Raw genomic sequence first — 19,659 nt, 5'->3', positions numbered from 1 at the left:
TCTTGAATTTCTAAGATATCCCGCTTGTTGAGAGATTAGGCCAGCAAATGTAAAGTGGAGTTAATCTGTGTTCATGAATTGGTTCGCCTCATAATGCCCAAATGTAGTATTTTAGCCATCCTCCATTGGCAGCCATCGTCTGTTTCATGCTGTGTATGTAATAAAAGGATTAATTTGTGCTGCTCAGACTGGTCAGTAAATGAATGGTCAGTAAATGGGACAGAGGGATGGTAATAGAGGCTACCTCACTCAATAATCTCTATTTCCTGACTCAGGTAATAATAATAATTTCTGCACAATCGTTATCATCCTCTTCGTCATTAGCTCCCTTGTGACTTGGCTGGATTTGACCTTGATGTTTCTCCATAATTCTTTGCTGCAAGAGTGTAAATTGTCATTGATATGAATATTAACTATGTGATGGCATTTTTAAACAACGTGAGCAAGAGCTGACACAACAACAGGTCAGTATGCTGAGCATGTACTTTGTATTTTGAATGTGCACAATGACAAAAGGACATGCACGAGATCGCACGGATGACACAATTCATACTCGTGGATGCTGGTCTCATGTGATTCCACTTCCTACAGTATTGCAAACGTCGTATAGAGAGTGGTTTGTCAAACCCGAAGGGTGGAGTATGTAAAGGAATGTGGTCAAAACCCATAGCTGCGTTAGCATGTCGGCTGCGGTGTGCACAGCCCTCTACGGCGGTAAGCAGGTAATAAAACCAATAAAATATGAATAGGCTAGTCTGCCAAGAGGGCAGGTGACGGTCACAATCACTATAAGAATAAAAATTGCATAGAACTCTAACAGTGACTGATGTTATGTACGTTGTCACTGTGGAGCATGAATGCAGACAAGGTAAAAAAAAAAAAAAAAAAAGAAAAAAAAGAAAAAAAGCATGTCGGCTATATAAGTAATGTTGTTTTACAGGAGCACTCTTAGGCACTCCAAGTCCAAAGTGAATAATAAGTAACTTAAAATCATGACTTTGCAATGTTCTTGACATAATAAATATATTTAACATACCTAACAGAGACATTGATTGCTTGGTAGTAATCTCTAAAGGTAATTTAGTTTGTTTTCAGAAAATTCTAAATAAGGCTTCCAGGAGGAGATATCTGATTCCATACAGATTTCAGTCAGATATCGTTGGATAATTATATGTATTAAAAATCATAGTTTAAGATGCACTTAGCTTTTTCTAAGGTTTTAATCCCAATTTACAGCAACTGCAAAGACACAGGCTTGACCTTTGACACCAGACCTCAAGCATCATCACTTCTCACTCAATAATATGTATTTTTTTTTCAACTATGCAAAATAACAAGGTTATCTAGATCTGCCACACATAAAATGTCAAGTGAATAACCTCAGAAGAAATATCAGAATTGGACCTTGAGATCATTTTATCGCAAGGTTTTTTATTATATGTTTTATTAGGCAAATGTAAGCACTTAGTTGCGATTAGAAAAGTTCAAGTAGGGTGGGATGAAGTATGAGATAAGACAAGTTTCCACTGTCAAAGTAATTTGCGCTCTACACCAAACTACCCCATCCTCCGCCCTGATTGAATCAGATTGTTTTAGAGGAAGTGTCACAACTGTGCACCCTAAAGCGGAATACAGACTGTGGCTGATCCGAGTTGTTCTTTTTTGACGTTGGCACATTGGAAGGCTTTTGTATTTTTATTTAGAATTACAAGTTCTTGTGTCTTGATGAGGTCCAAATGGACAATATTTAGCAAGTCAGATGACGACTGTTTTCCAAAGCAGGGTACATTATGAACCGATTTATTCTCCTCAATTTGATTATATTCCATTTGTATCTAAACTGGTTTGCTTGTATTTATGCAGGGTCATTCTCAGCCCGGGCATTGGTTTTCTATGACTTTCCTTCTCGGTGACTCTAATGAGGTCTTTTCCTGGATGTTGCTGCTTGAATGGCTGCGGCAGAGTCCTAACAGGCAAGTGGAATAAGTACCAAAACAGATGGCACAAACTGGTGCCAGGGTGAAAATGGTACCATGAGGCTTTAGGTCGTACTCGTCGAGTATTTACTGCCGAGTTTATTTTATCACATTACTAGCCAAGAGCCTTACATCTGGCAAAGAATAAATTAACACAGAGTTCATTCACTTGAAATCCAGCTTGTTAGTTAAAGACAGCGGTGAAAAATTGATCATGTGTTTGGTTTAACCTATCATCCATGAGTGAAAGAAAATCTTGGGTTTTAATTGGGCTATGGGGGGTAAGAAGGTCAAGAAATGCACTGTATTGACACTCTAGTCAATACAGAGAGGATACAATCAATAAAGTCGCCACTGGAGTAAGGAGGTGTCCGTGTGGTGGCGAGGGTACTCAGTCAACAGAACTGCTGAGCCACAATATGTCCCGCTACATTTGCCTCCGTCTGTCTGCGTCCTCCTCTCCAACCATCTCTCTCTCTCTCTCGCCTTCCTTCTGCCCATTAACTGTCACACAGGAATGTCAGACAGAATCAGAGACAAATGGGCACACTGCTCAGCAAGGCCGTCACAAACACGGAGGTGTTGTACCGAAACAGACACGTTTGTCACTCCATTCATATTTACTGTCTAAATGATGGTCTTTTTTCCCCACTTAGGGTTAAAAGCTTGTATTACTGTAGTGCTGTAGCTTGGGGTTTACAACATACTGATCGACTACTCCTGAACATAAAAAAAAAAGATGTTTTACTTTGTGAAATCAAAGAACCCTGAGGCAACCAGACTTCATCTATTTGTTTTCAAGCCTAGAACCAATTAGGAAGAAAGTGCTTGTTCCAGATGTATATTTTGAAATACATTTTATTTTGCTTAGGTTTAGTTTCGTCTTACCTATATTAATTTGTATAATATCAAACTGATGCAGAGTGCTCGCCCAAGAACTTGTAGTTTTTTCCTCTTGTCTTTTTCTCTCATTGTGAATTAAAATGATGTGTTTGAAAGTTGAGAAATGTCTCAAACAGTTTGTTCCCTGCATGCTGTGCCTTTATCTTGCAGTAACATATTTAATTTATCAGTGCTGGAACAGGATTAGCTCCTGATAGGATCATTTCTAAAATCAAGTCAGATTGGGAACAGAACAGGACAGAAGTTGCAGCTTCTTTTCAAGTTTGCAAACTTTCACTAAAGTGACCTACATTCAAAATTCCCATTTTGCTCCCCCTTATTTCATGCCTATGGCAAAAACTTCCAATTTTACCTTCTCTAGTTCTTCAAAACTAAAAAAAACACTGAGTCCAAATGACTGCAGCAGCAGAAATGTGTGTAAAATTAAACTGCACAGAGGAAATTGCCGCTCTGTAGTGAATGAGGTCAAAGTATTTGAACAACTGCTGCCGTCACAGTGAATCTTCAGTTTTAATTTTTAATTATTTTTTTTATAAAACTGTATGTTGTTGCAATCTTTTAGTCACATAAATCTTGTTTGTGAGCGCAATTAATGCTCTCACAAACAAGCTAGTAAGTGTTCAATTTTATTGGTTTCTGTTTGGGTCTCGAGGAAGAACAAGAACATTGTTTTGATCCGCCATTATTAATTAACCAGACAGAAATATAAAGAGAGAGAGAATATTAAAGTTTCCCATACAGATAACTAGAGAAGAGAAACTCCATACAGAAAGGCCCCAGGTGAAGCTGTGAGACAACAGTGCTACCCACTGCTCCCTGACATTGAGTTGATACACAAGCATATACACACACAGCATTCTACTACAAGATGTTGCATTTTTACCTTTTGCTTTTCCACAAACACGAAAGGTGCCCATGCAGAAGCACCATATTCTGCTGCAGCATCAGAGCAGCAAACATTTGATGTCAGACAGCAACAACTTAATGACAAAGCACGGAGTGACCTTCACTGGTACGGTGAAGGTCACCGTACCAGTGCGCAGCAGAGTATTCTCTACCAAACAAATGAAAGTCAGACAGAATGCATCCTCAACTCAATGACACAAGCAGTGAGTGTCATTTACCCACAGATGGCATCACGCTATGGAAATATGCACTTTGTCATCTTCAAGTAGTTTACAGTGGGAAATAAATCAAAATGTGACGCAAGAATAGCCTCATCAACATGCAGAATAAAATAAATAATACATTTGCCAATCATGTTACTGGAGCCTATTTCAGCTGACTACGGGCAAGGGGCCAGGTACACCCTGGATGTGTCGCCAGTGCATCACAGGGCCAGACATAGACAGACAACTACTCATGCACACACACTCACAGACAGACAACTTGAAGTAATCAATTTACCTAAATTGCATGTTTTTGGAGGTGGGAGGATGGTTTATGGTGGGAGAATGGTTTATTGCATTCGATCATATGTGAGCACAACAGAACCCAGACACCGGTGGTGTTGGTGGCTGATGAATCTGCTGAGACAGAAAAGGATGAAGGCATAATAAAGCTGGTGAATCTGCAAAGATGAAGCTGGGAAATTGGGTGGGTGGGTTTATATGTGCCAGGAGTGTATAGCTGAAGCATCTTCAGTCCAAGCCACCAATGTTCTGCTGACAAATATAAGCCAGTGACCGCCTGTATCCAGGTACAACAGACCGAGTCAAGTCAGACCCCCGTATGTGAGTGTCTGCCTCAGCGTCTGGACGGACCTGGCTTATAAATCACCCGTCGGATCGGTTTATGGCAGAGACAGAGAGGATGTGCAGTTGGATTGGTGACCATGCAGATGTTCAGTGCTTTGGGACACCGGTCTTCTCAGCGCAAATCAATTTGTGAACATCAGAGCGTCGCCCGCAAAGGATTTCTTGGCAGTGTGAGAGGAGTCCTAAACTCACAGTTAGAGCAAGAGCACATGAAACTGAAACTGTCAATATGAAACAGATAGTTGTGAAATTCCTCAGGGGAGGGTGTAAATTAATGTAAAGCTACACAAACTGTTATTCTGAGCTTTATACAGAATAATAATGATAAACAAAATAAAATAAAATAAAAATAGCCATCGGATCGCTCATCCTGAGGCAGGGCTGAATTGATTGCTTGTCCAATCAGCAGACACGTGTGTGAACGGACACGAGAAAATGCATTAATCTCTGAGGGAATCTCAGCTATGATCTGTGACTCAGAGCTCTGCTTCAGTCTCAGCTCTTGTGTTCATGGTCAGGTTTCTCACGGATAGATCAGTCCTGACCCGTGGAATGACCAGAATCTCTCCAGTTGGGGAAAAACGTGCATTGCTCTGATATGAAAGATAGACTTTACATTTAGGTTCAACATCCTTTTTAAATAAACTGACCTATAATGTATGTTCCCCGTCTGTGTCTGCCCTGTGATTGGACTGATTTTTGTCTCATCCTGCTCTGATAGCCTTATTGTTTTTCTGTTTTTCACTTATACGTTCTGGAGCCAGCATTCATTTGCTGAAAACTAATACTTTCTTGAGCTGTGATATTGTGCTTATTGCCGTCTTATCTCCTGATGCAGCTGCCCGAACACATATAGTATTTGGAGGCTCCAGCAAATGCATCTGATAACAGGGCGAGCAAATATATAGAGGGCCTCTGTCTCCCGCCCACTATGTTGCACTTCAGAGTCACACAATGCCCAAACACACACACACACACCGGTATTTGTCCACAGTCCCTCTCCTGATATGTCCATATCGAGTTTTAGAGGTCATTCTGAGGATGAGTTCAGTGACCCTTCAGGTGAAAGTAATGATAGTGATGAGGAATCTGCTCACTGCCTTTTCCAGTGAGTCAGAGAGTGAACCTACAGCCCAGGGCAGAGATCTAACTGTAGGGGTTTTAAATTCCCCAAGAAAGATGAAGATAATTTTCGAGATGAGACGCTAGAGCCTGAGAGCAGAGCTGCTCCTTTATTTTTCCTTATTTGTTTGTTATTCTTTTACTGAGCCATATCCGAGGCATTGAGATGTCTTTTTGTTGTTGTTGTGTTGTTGTTGTTTTTTGTTGCCTGTGTGTACATTTTTATTCAATATGAAATGCCTTTCACAAAATAAGGATCATCATTAGATTTACATGCATTCTGATAAGTCAATATTTTAAAAATGTCAACATTTGCAGTGGTTTGTTTCTACAAACCATTTTCAGGAATATGACTATAATTCATTTAACCAACTGTAGTTAAGATGTTGGGAGGAATGGACTGTTTCACAGAACTCTACTTTACAAGACATATATCTTTGAGAAGTATAGACAGGAGGAAGGAGAGTGTAAAATTAATCATACATGTTCATTTGTTCCTTTTGTGTGTTTTGTTAAGAAAAAATCTCTTAAATAGCTTGAACTGAGTATTTTTATGTTGCCTGTTTATTTTATTTATTGGAATTGTGCTTTTGTTGATGGTGAAGAATGTGGCTTCTTCCTATTCCTTTTCAAATGAGTCAAATGTGTATTATAATGAAGCTGGGGTTTTTTTTATTTTATTTTATGGGTGTTATATATATATATATACAAAGTTGTTTTGTTGTTGCATTCGAAATAAATATATATATAAAAAAAACAAAATACAGAATCTCAACATGAAAGACAAAAAAAAAACAATTTCCTGTGAGTTCATTTGACAACATATGGGTTCAACAAAGAGTTCTTTTACGTACAGAATATATCCTCCGGTGGAAATCATTGTTTTCTGCAGCTCTTCCCAGAAGAGGAATTGTCCTAAAATCCTAAAGTTCAAACATTCTTTCATTTTTCCGAAAGCTGTCAGAAAGGCTCAAAGATTTGTACCGAAATATAATCTGGCCTAATTTGTGTTTTGTTACTGTAGTGTAATATTATAACTTCTGCTTCGTGTTTTTCATGTCATGTTTTGTCGCAGTTTCAATTTACTCACCAAGAATGTGGCTATAATGGACTCCAGGTTTTCCAGCATTAAATTTTAACTCAATTCAATAGTTAACATTAAGGATTTAAGAGGCAGTCTTAATTATAATGAACAATAAAGATTTTGGTCAAAAATCATACTTACAAATACTGACCTTTTATTTATACATTAAATACTGCTTTGTGTTGCACAAACTAACTGTGTTGTGTATCATTTTGCTTGTAAGGACAATTAAACAGATATGGAACGTATGTGGTGCAATAAAATAAAAAATAAAAATTACTGGACAGGGAACGCTGAGGGACAAAGTACGTCACTCTGAACATGGCCTGACTTTCGTTGTCTTGTATGATTCACTGCTTCCTGCATAGATGAGGTAATAGTAATAATGCAATACTACGTTAATTACATTTGATGCAAAGGAATATTAAGAGCAGGAATATCTGGCTGGAAGTGAGCCACAGAAAGCTTCATTTTGTTTATGTGCAGCTATAAATCCTAAATCTTATGTTCTCCTCCAATTAAATCCGATGGTCTCTTTGCTGTTTTCATTTCACATGATGTATTTAAGTGTAGTTTTAATTAAACAGGTTTAAAATGTGATTGAACTCTTTGCCTTATGCGTATTGCTGGTTGTTCCACTATGATCCCTGCCTGGAGGTAAGAGTTTTATTCTTCTTTTTGATCAGTCACAATCCTCTCAGGGCGGCTCGGTGGCGCAGTGGTAAGCACTGTTGCCTCACCGCGAGATGGTCGCAGGTTCGTCTCCGGCTTGTGGCCATTCTGTGAGGAGTTTGCATGTTCTCCCCGTGTCTGCGTGGGTTCTCTCCGGGTTCTCCGGCTTCCTCCCACCTCCAAATACATGCTGCCTAGGCTGATTGGTGACGCTAAATTGCCCGTAGGTGTGAGTGTGAGTGTGTGTGTGGCTGGTTGTCTGTCTCTGTGTTGCCCTGCGATGAACTGGCGGCTTGTCCAGGGTGTCCCCTGCCTCTTGTCCAGGGTGTCCCCTGCCTCTCGCCCATTGACTGCTGGGATTGGCTCCAGCTTGGCCCGCGACCCGATAGCGGAATAAGCGGTTAGAAAATGAAATGAAATGAAACAATCCTCTCACTTCCTCCCCCTGTCCTGTGTGCTGTTAGGTTTTAGGTTTTATAACCTTCTATATCCAACTACATTTGATCTATTTCCAGCAGGCTCCATTCCCCATTCAGTTTACCTCTCTCTCTCGCTCTACCTCTCTCCTTATTTGTATTCCATAACATATATTGCACTGAAGATGGTCGCAGGTTCGTCTCCGGCTTGTGGCCATTCTGTGAGGAGTTTGCATGTTCTCCCCGTGTCTGCGTGGGTTCTCTCCGGGTTCTCCGGCTTCCTCCCACCACCAAAAACATGCAGCCTAGGCTGATTGGTGACGCTAAATTGCCCGTAAGTGTGTGTGTGTGTGTGGCTGATTGTCTGTCTCTGTGTTGCCCTGCGATGGACTGGCGGCTTGTCCAGGGTGTACCCCGCTTCTCGCCCATTGACTGCTGGGATTGGCTCCAGCTTGGCCCGCGACCCGATGACGGAATAAGCGGTTGGATAATGAATGAATGAATGTTGCACTGAGGCCGTACCTCACCATAAAGGCAGTGCCAGTCATACATAGACTGATTGTTATTGGTTGAGAAGAGGGCAGGGATTTATATGGGGAGACAAAAGGGGCAAAGGAGCAAATTATGCAGCTCAGTATATTTGTGAAGAATATCCACTCAGTAAATAGTGACATCATTAGTTCTTTCAGGAATGACAAAAAAATGACACATAATTACAACCATTAAACCTCTATGGTTATTGTGATGAGAGCAAAGGGCAGGCATTATCATTATGGAATGACAAAGACATTGAGGATTACCAAGGTGTACAAATGACTAATTATTGTTTCCTATCGAACATCAAGAGCCCCAAACTGGCAACCTGAACCCAAACCATGGCCTATCCATTCATTTAACCAGGCTGATATGAAAGGCACAGATAAACAATGACATCCTGCTGATGAGGAAAAATATATTTTTCACGCTGTCAACAAAAGAAACCTTGTAATGAATTGAGTCCCCAAATAAAAAGTAATTCACAAATCACATGGGAAAATTACCAGCAAACACTGGGAAACAGATATTGATAATCCTGCCTTTAATCATTCTATTTATTTATTTTTGTTAATAAGGACAATTTTACCAAGACATCCTTATCCTGGAAGGAAAAAATAAATGTTGGCTTGTGCCTTATTCCTTTCATTATGACTGTACATATCAGACAATAATGGCTGTTAATTTATAGGATTGACCGAGAGACAGAGGGAGTTCTGAGTAAGCGTGGGAATGTGCAGAGTCAGGGAGGAGAGAGGAGAGAGGCAAAAAGTAAAGAATGAGAGGAATGGGAAAAAAAAGAAGCAGTGCGAAAGCAGATGACAGAGAACTATATTAAGAATGCAAGTGTGCAAAGGATAAAAAGAGACAGAGTGAGAAAAGGGAAAGAGAGACAAGGAAACAAAGCGGCAAAGCAACGAGTGCGGATGGGAGACGGGGTGAGGCAGCTGCAGAGAGAGTGATAGGAGCAGGCAGTCAGGCGGAGCAGTGCAGGAGAGGGAGGGTGTGTGTTACAGAAGGGTGGGGGCGAGCAAACACACTCTGCACGTGATTCAATCTGTTCACATGGCCTTGTATTACACCATTATAAATACTTAATGTGAGGTGGTGCTTTCTGCAAAAAAAAAGAAAAAAGAATTAGAAATACATTTCAAATGTAAGAACTGAGGTCTGCAAGCCAGAGTGCAGGAAAAAAAATTAATGAGAAAACCAAAAAAACTATTCTATGAGGGTGGATCCTGAAACAGGGCGATAAACCATCAGAGCGTGTCGCTCTGTCGCTCATCAGACATGAACTGAAGCTGTCATTTGCTCTTTGAGTGCCTGTGTTACATAATGCAGGATGTGTCTGTGCTGCTCCGATCTTCTCTCCTGCAGAAGCATGAATCAAACCTGGGATGTGTTCTAAATATAACCTTCACACACACAGTCTGTGGTATGTGGAATCCAACTGCAGCCCTACTTACTACTCTGCATCATTCCCATAAACATCTGCCTTGTTCCATCTCTGTGCTGGTGCAGGTGTGCCTCTGTATGGGACACATATATTACTTGTTTTAATTTCTTGTGTTGGGCTCTCAGGATATCAAGCCGTTTTTTGGGGGGGGTTATGGTGTTAGGGTTATGTCATTGTATATTACAGTGTATTGAGAGTACTTTACGTGTGATGTTTGCTGAGCAGAGTACTTGAATGCACAACAAAACACATCATCCCATTGAATTGTCATTGAAAAGCCTTGGTAGTTAGTGAAACCAGAGCAGAGCTTATTTTCATCAGTGCAACTCTTTTCATACATGCATGCATTAATGAATAAATCTAATTGTGTTCATGTGTGTGTGTGTGTGTGTGTGTGTGTGTGTAAAGGAAATAAGGATTTAGTGGGATTAAGGCACATCTGAAAGTGCAGTTCAGGTTTTGGCAAGACATGGCTACTTTATCACCTCTTAGCTACGTAGGATTAGGATTTTGTTGTGTTATCCACATCGAGGTGTCCCGTAAAAAAGAGTTTGCAATGAAACATAATCTTAGAATATCTTTAATTAATTAAATTACTATTATCAGCCAAGGAGGTTAAGTCATACATTTGGTTTGTCTTCATCTTGTCTTGCAGGATTACACCAATCACTGCCTGTCAGATTTTGGTGAAAGTTGGCAGATGGGTTGTGCATGGAGCACAAGCTTTTTTGTTTTTGTTTTTTTTACATTGCTGACTGTTAGGGCCATTTTATTCCCCACTCATACATAAACCAATGATTGATCAGCATAAAACAGGGTGGGATGTCAGAGGAAGGAATCAACATAGTTTGGATCCAAATGATGAAGACTTTAATAATTATATAATCATAATCATAATAATAATTATAATTATATTAATTATAATTATTATCAACTATACAAACGGGTTTCTATGGTTGAAGAGTCATACTATGAGGGCTAAACGATTATTGGAATTGTGCTTGTAGCTGCAGCGACATAATGAGGACTCGGCTGCTGAGGTTTACATGTTCTGCCTTCTAAATGGTTTTATTCCACATTATCTAAATATAAAGCCTACAATGCTTCATATTATTCCATGTTAAATGGTATGTAGTGTAGTATTTTTGGCCTGCATAGCAGGGACGCGCCTTTACCTGAGCACACACAGGGTCGCGCACGCATGCACAGACATACACATTCAGCACCCATCCTCTCCCCTCCCATTCGGAAATAAACCAGAGTATTTATAGACTTCGGCGACATCACATGTCAAACACAAGACACCGACAACGGCCGCGCTTTAAAGAATCGTTTTAACATGACAAGCTTTCAAATGAGAATGCAGGCGAGACGGCAGCGCGTTCGGGAAGGCCTGTTTCATCAAGCGCGTCCCACGGAACGCGCCACGCTCAAGCACAGAGGGAGGAAATACTACTACAGCACATGCCGCCGTGGAACAAAACCACACCGCGGCAGCAGCCGAGACGGGAGCGCAGTGGTGGCCGGAAATCACAGCAGCATGCGCGCTCACATGTTGGCCGTCAGAGACGTTCCCGACAGCGAGTTTATCGCTGCAGATCGCTGCGCTTCAGCACCGCGGACAGCTCAAGGGATGTTTCTGCTCCGCCTGGCCCGCCGCCAGGTTTTGCCGTTTGACGTGTTAAACCTCATATGGGATCTCACCCCGAGCCGGATTGACTCTGCAGCCCCTACCTCGTCATTCCCATCCCGGGGCCTCCGACCCCCAGCCCTCCCCCGGCTGCGGCTCCGTTGACCGGCTTCATATGCTGTCCTGTGCCCGGTCCTGTTGAGGGTCCGCCGGACATCACCGACCCCATCATCCCGGTGGATCCCGGCTCACCGGGCTGCCCGCCGCCCTCCATGCTCGCTTCGTTCCCCATCTCGGTCTCGGCTCAGGAGACGGGAGGTGGAGAAAAGAACGCACTTCGGTCAAATCGGTAGGTTTTTTAAATACATATATATGTATATATATTAAATCAAAAATAATTAGTGGAAGAAGGGGGGGGGGGGGTAAAAGTGGGAGCACAAACTCAACGTTGCTCCTCCATCTCCGCCATCACTATCCTCTTCAGAACCAGTGGGCTGCCTCCCGACGTGTTGACGGGAGTGCGCAGCGCGGCCACGCGATGACGAGATGAAATAAAAGCGTGAGATAAAAATGACAAAAAAATAATGTAGGGAAAATTGAGAAGCAATATTTAAACTTTTTTCGCCAGAAAATCCCCTCCCCTCTGTTAAATACTCACATGAATGTTTGATATCAGAAATATTTATATGTAATGCATAAAAAATAAATTCCTGGTAAAATGTTTACACTAAAACACCAGTTAGACATGAGACAAGCAGAAAAAAAAAATCCAACTTAATTTTATTTTTTTTAATTGGTGTCAAAATATGCACGTAACTGCTGACAGCTGAAAAGTGGTGGGAGAAAAGGACGGAGATATAAGTGCGCGCTTCACGTAACGGAATGAGTAAGGACGTGGACGCGCAGGGGCCGTTTGGTTGGACTGCATCAGCGCATCACGTGTCCACAAATACGACTTAGTGTGTTTATTACACAGCTGCTGGATACGCACTTCTATTTGGGATGATTTCTTCATCGTTAAAGTTTGTATATAAAATAAATTTGAGCTACAAGCAGATGCCGTATATAGTTTGTTGGATAAAAGCTATGCCAGGGAGTATAAGCATGAACAAACTCCGCTATGAAGGTATATTTATTCATTATAAGGCAGTGCAGTATTACATATATCATTTCAAGTCAAGCAGAATTTTTTTTAAAGGTTGCCGGATGTACGGATTAGAACCAAAGCATAATGCAGACAGAAAAGTGTTTAAACCCATTTGTTGGATTGTCTGTTATGAAACGCAGCTATTCGATCAAAATTTTGATCAAATAGCCAAACAACAAGTGGTAAAGCAATATTTCAGTCTGAGGGGAGAAGACACAGACTCCACATGGAAAGGTCCCAGGAGGATTTGAAGTCAATGAATCCCTAAGATAACAGGACTACCCATTTTGCCACTGCACTGCCCTCTAATTAAAATCAGCTGGTGTAAAAAAAAAAAGAACAACGGATTGATAGACAGGTAAATGACAATAGTCAGCACCATTATTTTGATGTTAAAACAATTTCAATTTGTAGACGAGGGTTCCTCATTGCGCTTGCTGAAAGTGAGGGAAATGTCAGCTGTAAATAATGTAGGACTGACTTCGAGTTCATAAAATATATATACTGTACTGTTGCAATGGCCATGGTTTTATTTTGACTATCATTCAATAGCAGCAAAATATTATGAAGAGAAAGGAAATGTTTGAGGAAAGCAACGTGAGGAAGAGGACATTAAATCCATTCTATGCAACAGTGGCTACGTTCACATGGACAAAATGTATTTAATCTGATCAGAGTTGGAGTAAAATTGTGATCGGATGCATTGTGTTCATGGACCCTAAAAATATTGATTCAATAAGGACTTGCGTGTTCATGCATCACACTTTTGATTGTAAAAATATATTTTGACATTCGCAATTTCTACCAAATATACCAGAAATAGTAGTAGAAGAAGAAGCCGTAGCGACTTCCGTTGTAAACAAAACATGATTGGGTCAGACTAATCTGATTTGGGTGTGTACATGAAGCATTTTTATTCTGATCAGGCTTTTAATCCGATTAAATGTATCGATGTAAACGCACCTAATGAAAACAAAGTCCCACCCTGAGCCAGTCTCTCTGTTATAATGCCAAGTGTCTCCCTCTGAGGTCAGACTGTACAGAGACAAATAAATCTGGCAGCTAATTTCAGCACTGCCTGTATCAGGATTGCTCCAGGCGTAGACGAAATTTACAAAGTGGTGCTGCAGCTACACAAGATGGAAAAAAAACAACCCCAAAACAATTACTTTTCCAATCTGCTTTCAGCTTAAAGCAACAAATTATATTAATTTCCATTTTAATTTTAATATATTTTTAAATTGTATTCATCATGGTTAGTTCTGGACTGAAAAATGGACTGTTCATATAGTTAAAACATGTCAAGTGCTTTTAACATAAAAAAGAGTAAGAAATTGGCCCTGGGGGCTATAAAGTAAATACTAATATTTGTCATTTCTACAGTATAGCAGCCTGTAACGGCAGATGCTTGACCAGTCTATTTTCAATCTGCTATCATAGCAGGGTGGATTAATTGTGAACTCCAGCATCAGGTGTTTCATCCAGTGCATAGTTTCCAGCTCCAGAACAGAGTCCTGGCTGAGCAGGAAACCTGCAAAACCAGAATCAATCACTTCGATAGACTGAATCATTGATGCTACTGTGGGGGCGAATACTTAAAGAGATTAAAATGAGTAATGTGCCAGCAATCCACTCCAATCCAAGCAGCAACCCAAAGCAGGGAAAGCCGATTGGTCAGCAGTGATTGGTTAATTAAATGGCTGATATTCAAAACCTCAATCAGCAATTTTGCTGCCCCAGCCCAGAGGTCTAGACTCTATACCTCCACTTTAACTTCACCACTTATCAGAACAGTATCACCTTTAATAAATTGTTTTATGACCATATTTGAGATTTGATTGTGTTTATCTGCCAAGCTTCATTCATTCTCGATAATATTTTTAAAAAGGAACATAATCCACATGAATTGTCATGTATTTTCAATTCAACCACCATTGAGTAAATTCAGTTTTAAGATTGTGTTTACACTGTATATTGAAATTAATGAAAACTAGAAAAACACTCAGAAAGCACAGACCTTTGCCAAGCAGCTCGCTCCTCTCCTAATTGGATTTACACCGTCCTGGATCATCACCAAAAGGTTCTAAATTGTTCTTGGTATCTTTATACACAAACCATGAAAAGTAAAAGTGAATAAGAGTTGATGTGTGTTTTTAACTGATTTATGAATCTATAAATGGGGTTTTTAATGTTAAAATTTTATATTTTTTCCTGACCTCATTCTGGATCAGATCCAGAAGACATTTTCCATGATAGTGAATATTGGACCCCTTTATGACTGGTGAGGGAATTGAATGCATATTTTCCAAGATGTGATTTTTTGACAATAAGTCTGAAAAAGAAGCATTATTTTCAACAGTTTATGGCTTGTTAGATCCAACAAAAGGCCTCCAAACACAACTGTATTAATGTGAAGTAGCAAAGGGCAGCGATGATCCAGCCATCCATCCAGCCACTCAGACACGTGATTCCCTCTAAATGTCTGATCCTGGTGTGAGCGCACTATGCTAGTGGCTCAAAAAGAGCAATATTGTAACGTTACAGAGTGAAGTAGCTCCATCTAGTGTACATGTGTGGTCAGCACAGATGCAGCTTCAAATCTGACTGACTGCTTGAATTTAAGGAGACTCATGTGATCAGCATGCAACTGCAGGTTTAACAGGTTTAACCTATCAACCCTGTATGATGTATGCATTATGTGCCACGGCTGAGAAGAATAACCTGAATTTCTCTGGAATTCAGGGGTTAAATTCTTTCACTGGAAACAACAAAGGTCCTTTGTGCAAACACACCTGAGAACACCATCTCATACACACACACACACACACAGAGAGAGAAAAGAAGCAAAAATAACACACCTATGTTAATGATAAGAAGAAAGAAAGAATTCCTGCAGAACGGTCAAATAAATTCACAGACAGAGAGAAATGACAAAGAGAGAATAGATCAGCATTGTTTTGTTCAGAGTGCATTCTCCCACATAGATTTTCTCCCACATCGATTTTACATGCAGTTTGCAGATAACAGAATAAACATTATTGCCAAGTTCACTGTGCATAGGCGACTGCATCGCAAGCGTGATACGTTTTTCCCCTCGCCGAAGGGGAGGTGAGGGTATTGCAATTGGGTCTGTTTGTTTGTCTGTCTGTCTGTCCGCGCGCATAACTCAAAAACTAGGTAGCCAATCGACTTGAAATTTTTACACAAGCAAGGTTCTGTCCGTGGCTCGATCCGGATCTGGATCCAGATTCTAGAATTATTTTTACATCTGGAATTGTGCCTGTGCTGTAACATGGGAGTGTCACTTTAAGAGGGAGGGACACGAATGGCATGATGGGAAAAAGAGTCCAGAAGGTGTCTTGTAGTATGCAGGAGACAAAAATATTACTTGACGTTACTGAATCGAGGACTGTAATTAAAAGTTGCCAAACGAAGATGAACGTGAGTCCAGTCGTTAATTTCATCTCAGGGTTGCAACATGTATTTATTTATTTATTTATTGAAAGGATAAAACGCCTTGAGATGAAACCATCTCGTTTGAAGGGGGTCCTCAATCAAAACAAAACAGAAATAACAAAATTACAGCAAAATTACAGCAGTGCAGATATGCAAAAAAATAAAAAATAAAAAATACTCACTCTTTACACACAAACACACATCCACACACTCAAACAACACGCACACAAACATGCACACTGTCAAAATAGTAATAATAGACTAAAATTGCAGTTTTTACATAAGAAAATATACATAAGATCGAAACACAAAGTTAAAAGCAATTACAGGCATTTTGAAAATGTAACAATAGGGCATTTTTAAACAGATTATAAAATTTTATAGAGTGGATGGATGATGGTAGACTGTTCCAATCAGCAGGCGCTTTGAATTGGAATGCAAATTTCCCTATTTCCTTTTTAATCCTCGGAACAACAAAAAAGGTTTGGTCAGCATGACGTACACTATAGGAAGAATGAAAATAAATAAAATATTGTTTCAAATAATCCGGATAACTGAGGTTAATGCACTTAAAAATAAACAATAACCAGTGAAATTGTCGTCTGCAGGATCCGGAAGCCCTGTTTACTGTCTCACAAGATCGAATAGTCTATTGGAGGCGAGTATCTGCAATCTCTGATTGTCTTTCTAGTGGTCATTTGTAATGTCACAGGATGGACAATTGTACAGACATTTTTATATTTGCATGCTTTGGATTTGCATGTTTTTATACGTTGGTTTTATTGTACAGGACAGGGAGTTGTAGAGGGCAATGGACAAATTACAGCAGCAGACGACAGGAAAGCAGCCAGAGTACGAAGCTTAGAATCAGAATCAGGATCAGAATCAGAAGGTGTTTATTGCCATTGTCAAATTGTCAATGCTTAATACGGCTTAGTACTCTGGCAGGTTAACCGTACCTCCCCGCAAAATGTTAGCGGGTTGCTGGCGGGAATGAGTGACTGCCGGGAGGGGGCCGGTGTCTCCAGCAGCATCGCCGCCGTGGGAGGATCCGGCGGCGGAGTGTGCAGATTGATGAAGGGAAGGACCACTCCGCGTCACTGCGATGACTCCGATTCCGAGCATGTTCCTCCGGATTTTTAGTGTTTTATTTTGTAGCATTGTTTTAGGGTTGGGCCCAACATTTACTGGTTGACTTTTTATTGTAATACATTTTTAACATTTTAAAAGTGTGGTCCTACTGGTTGTTTGCACTGCCTGCCTTGTTTTAGAACCTTTTTATTATTTTTAATTAGAGTTCCTGGCACTTAAAATAGCTAGGTGGCGTTGTCTGTGTTATTTAAATTTTTAAAAAGATTTTAGATTAAGCACGGAAGCTGCCACTAAGCTAAGCAGAAACACTCGGCCGTGCGACAGTAACACATCAATATTTGATATTATATAGATATTTTCAGTTTTAATTCTCGTCCTCACTTATAATCAATGTTATTGCACTGCCCACTGTGTGCCATGTCTCACTCTCAAAAGGAAAAAGATGGCTTGATGGGTACAAAGTAACAAATTGTAGTGTATTTGTAATTCATAAAAAAATGAATGAAGCGAAAGATAAAGTAAGGTTTAGCAAAATAGGTTTACAAGTAAAAATCAGTTGGATGTTTCACTGTGCTAATGGCAAAAACATAATTTGGTTGATCAATTAATTGTCATTTAACAAATTAAATGAAAAACAAAAATAAAATAAAAACAAGCTTCAAAAAGTCTGTCATTGCATTATGCTCCCCAGTACCATTTGTCAATGTTGACTGTTTTTTTCTCCTTATGCGATCGCACATAACCACAAGCTAAGCATGTGCGCTCCACCCAGGAATGCTCCCTCTTTACACTGAAGTGCCGTCGCCACTTAAAGTACCTGAGGTACATTTCCTCATTATTGTCCAGGAGCAGCAGATAGTCAGCTAGCTTCTCTGGCGAAGTGAAGTCATCCACGTGGATAAAGGCATCTCCCTGGATGAACATCTCATAGTTCTGTCTGGGTGGGCCCATAACCACTGGCACAGTCCCCAAAGAGAGTGTGTTGTAGAATTTTTCTGAAATGTAGTCCATGTGGATGGCATTCTCAAAAGACAGGTAAAACTTACAACTCGCTATTGTGGTGAGGTAATCTTCACGGGACAGGGGTTTCCTGAAGGCTGGTCCAAAGCCATGAACTTCAATATGTTTTTTCAGCTCATAGAAGTATCTAACACGTTTAATAGACTGTTTCCACCTTCTGATAATCCAGCAGACAAATTTGTTTTTTTTGGGTAGGACAAACTCCTCCGTGCCATTTGTTGCTGAAATAGACCCGTAAGGTAGAACAACGTCAGCATCTCGACGGTAATTAAGAGTCACATTGAACAGATTCTCAATCCCAGGGATCCGGAGGGAGTTTGAGGGAGGTTCAAAGTTCATCCATACCCACTTTTGGAAGGGTGGTCGCTGCAGCTGCGGCAGGTTGGACAAGTTACCCCGGAGGTCTCGATGGTGGATAATGACTCCATTTGACTTATTGTAGAGATTCCTATCTGCTGTCAAGATACAACCCTCAATTTTGCACGCCGTCAGCTGGAAGTGTTGCCCAAAAGGCCAGAGCCAGATCAGCATTAGGGTCACATTTTCGTTCCTGTTGTTGGAGAAGACGCTCTTGCCTTGGTCTTGGACCGCTGTTGTCGACAGGAACCAAGATCCAATGGGTGTGTGGTTTGAAATACATCACTAAGAGAGTTGTTAAGCAACTCAGTATGCATATGCAAATGACTATCAGAGTGCATTTATGGATTCCGTGAGTTGGTACAAGTAACACATACCGACCTGGAAAGTACACATCAAAGAAAAGATAAATCAGAATAAAGTCCCGATCAAGAAGATGGAAAATGCAGATTGATCGTCTAATAGTGTGAATGCATTCCATATTTCTGCCATGTGTTTGTGTCTATTTTACTGCCTCAAAGATTCTTGTCTATTGACTTTGTGCATCAGTTAAAAACTCTATACTTATTTTTGTATTTTTTTAACAAGACAGACAGACAGTTATTAGTTTGCATACGTTCTATAATGTATGATTAGTCATGCTGCTAGCTATACTTTGAGCACAGGACACTTTGATTCTATTCCAATAAGAGAACGTAATCTCTCAGTGAAAACGTCTATCAACACCATTACCAATTAAACCTGAACAACTGGAAATTTAGTTTCCAGGTTACACCCTATCTTTGAATTACCTTTCATGGGTGGATGGATGGACATTTTTCTTTATTGTCATCCAATGTCGAGCCCCTGCAAACACAAATACATATTTTTGATCTCCCAAATAGGCATTTAACTATATATCTAAATTCTATTACACAAACCGGTGGGATAATATGTTTGTGCCTGAATGTCATTGTTTAAAATAGCCGATCATTATTTTCCATATCATCAACAACAACAAAAAAAAGCTTCATCCTTAGAGTATTTTTAGAGGACAT

General features: G+C 40.2%; 1 protein-coding gene across 1 annotated transcript; it reads right to left on the bottom strand.

Annotated features, from left to right (window-relative positions):
• Window positions 1–17,923: 17,923 nt before the first annotated feature.
• Window positions 17,924–18,905, bottom strand: LOC137902701 (4-galactosyl-N-acetylglucosaminide 3-alpha-L-fucosyltransferase 9-like). Its single transcript, XM_068746793.1, is given in 2 exon segments — window positions 17,924–18,851; window positions 18,853–18,905. Coding segments are annotated over 2 exon segments (981 nt in total).
• Window positions 18,906–19,659: the final 754 nt, after the last annotated feature.

This window comes from Brachionichthys hirsutus, chromosome 2, assembly GCF_040956055.1.
Source record: "Brachionichthys hirsutus isolate HB-005 chromosome 2, CSIRO-AGI_Bhir_v1, whole genome shotgun sequence".
NCBI classification, from domain to species: domain Eukaryota; kingdom Metazoa; phylum Chordata; class Actinopteri; order Lophiiformes; family Brachionichthyidae; genus Brachionichthys; species Brachionichthys hirsutus.
The sequence above is the reverse complement of the archived record's forward strand: the minus strand, read 5'-3'. Positions and strand labels throughout refer to the sequence as shown.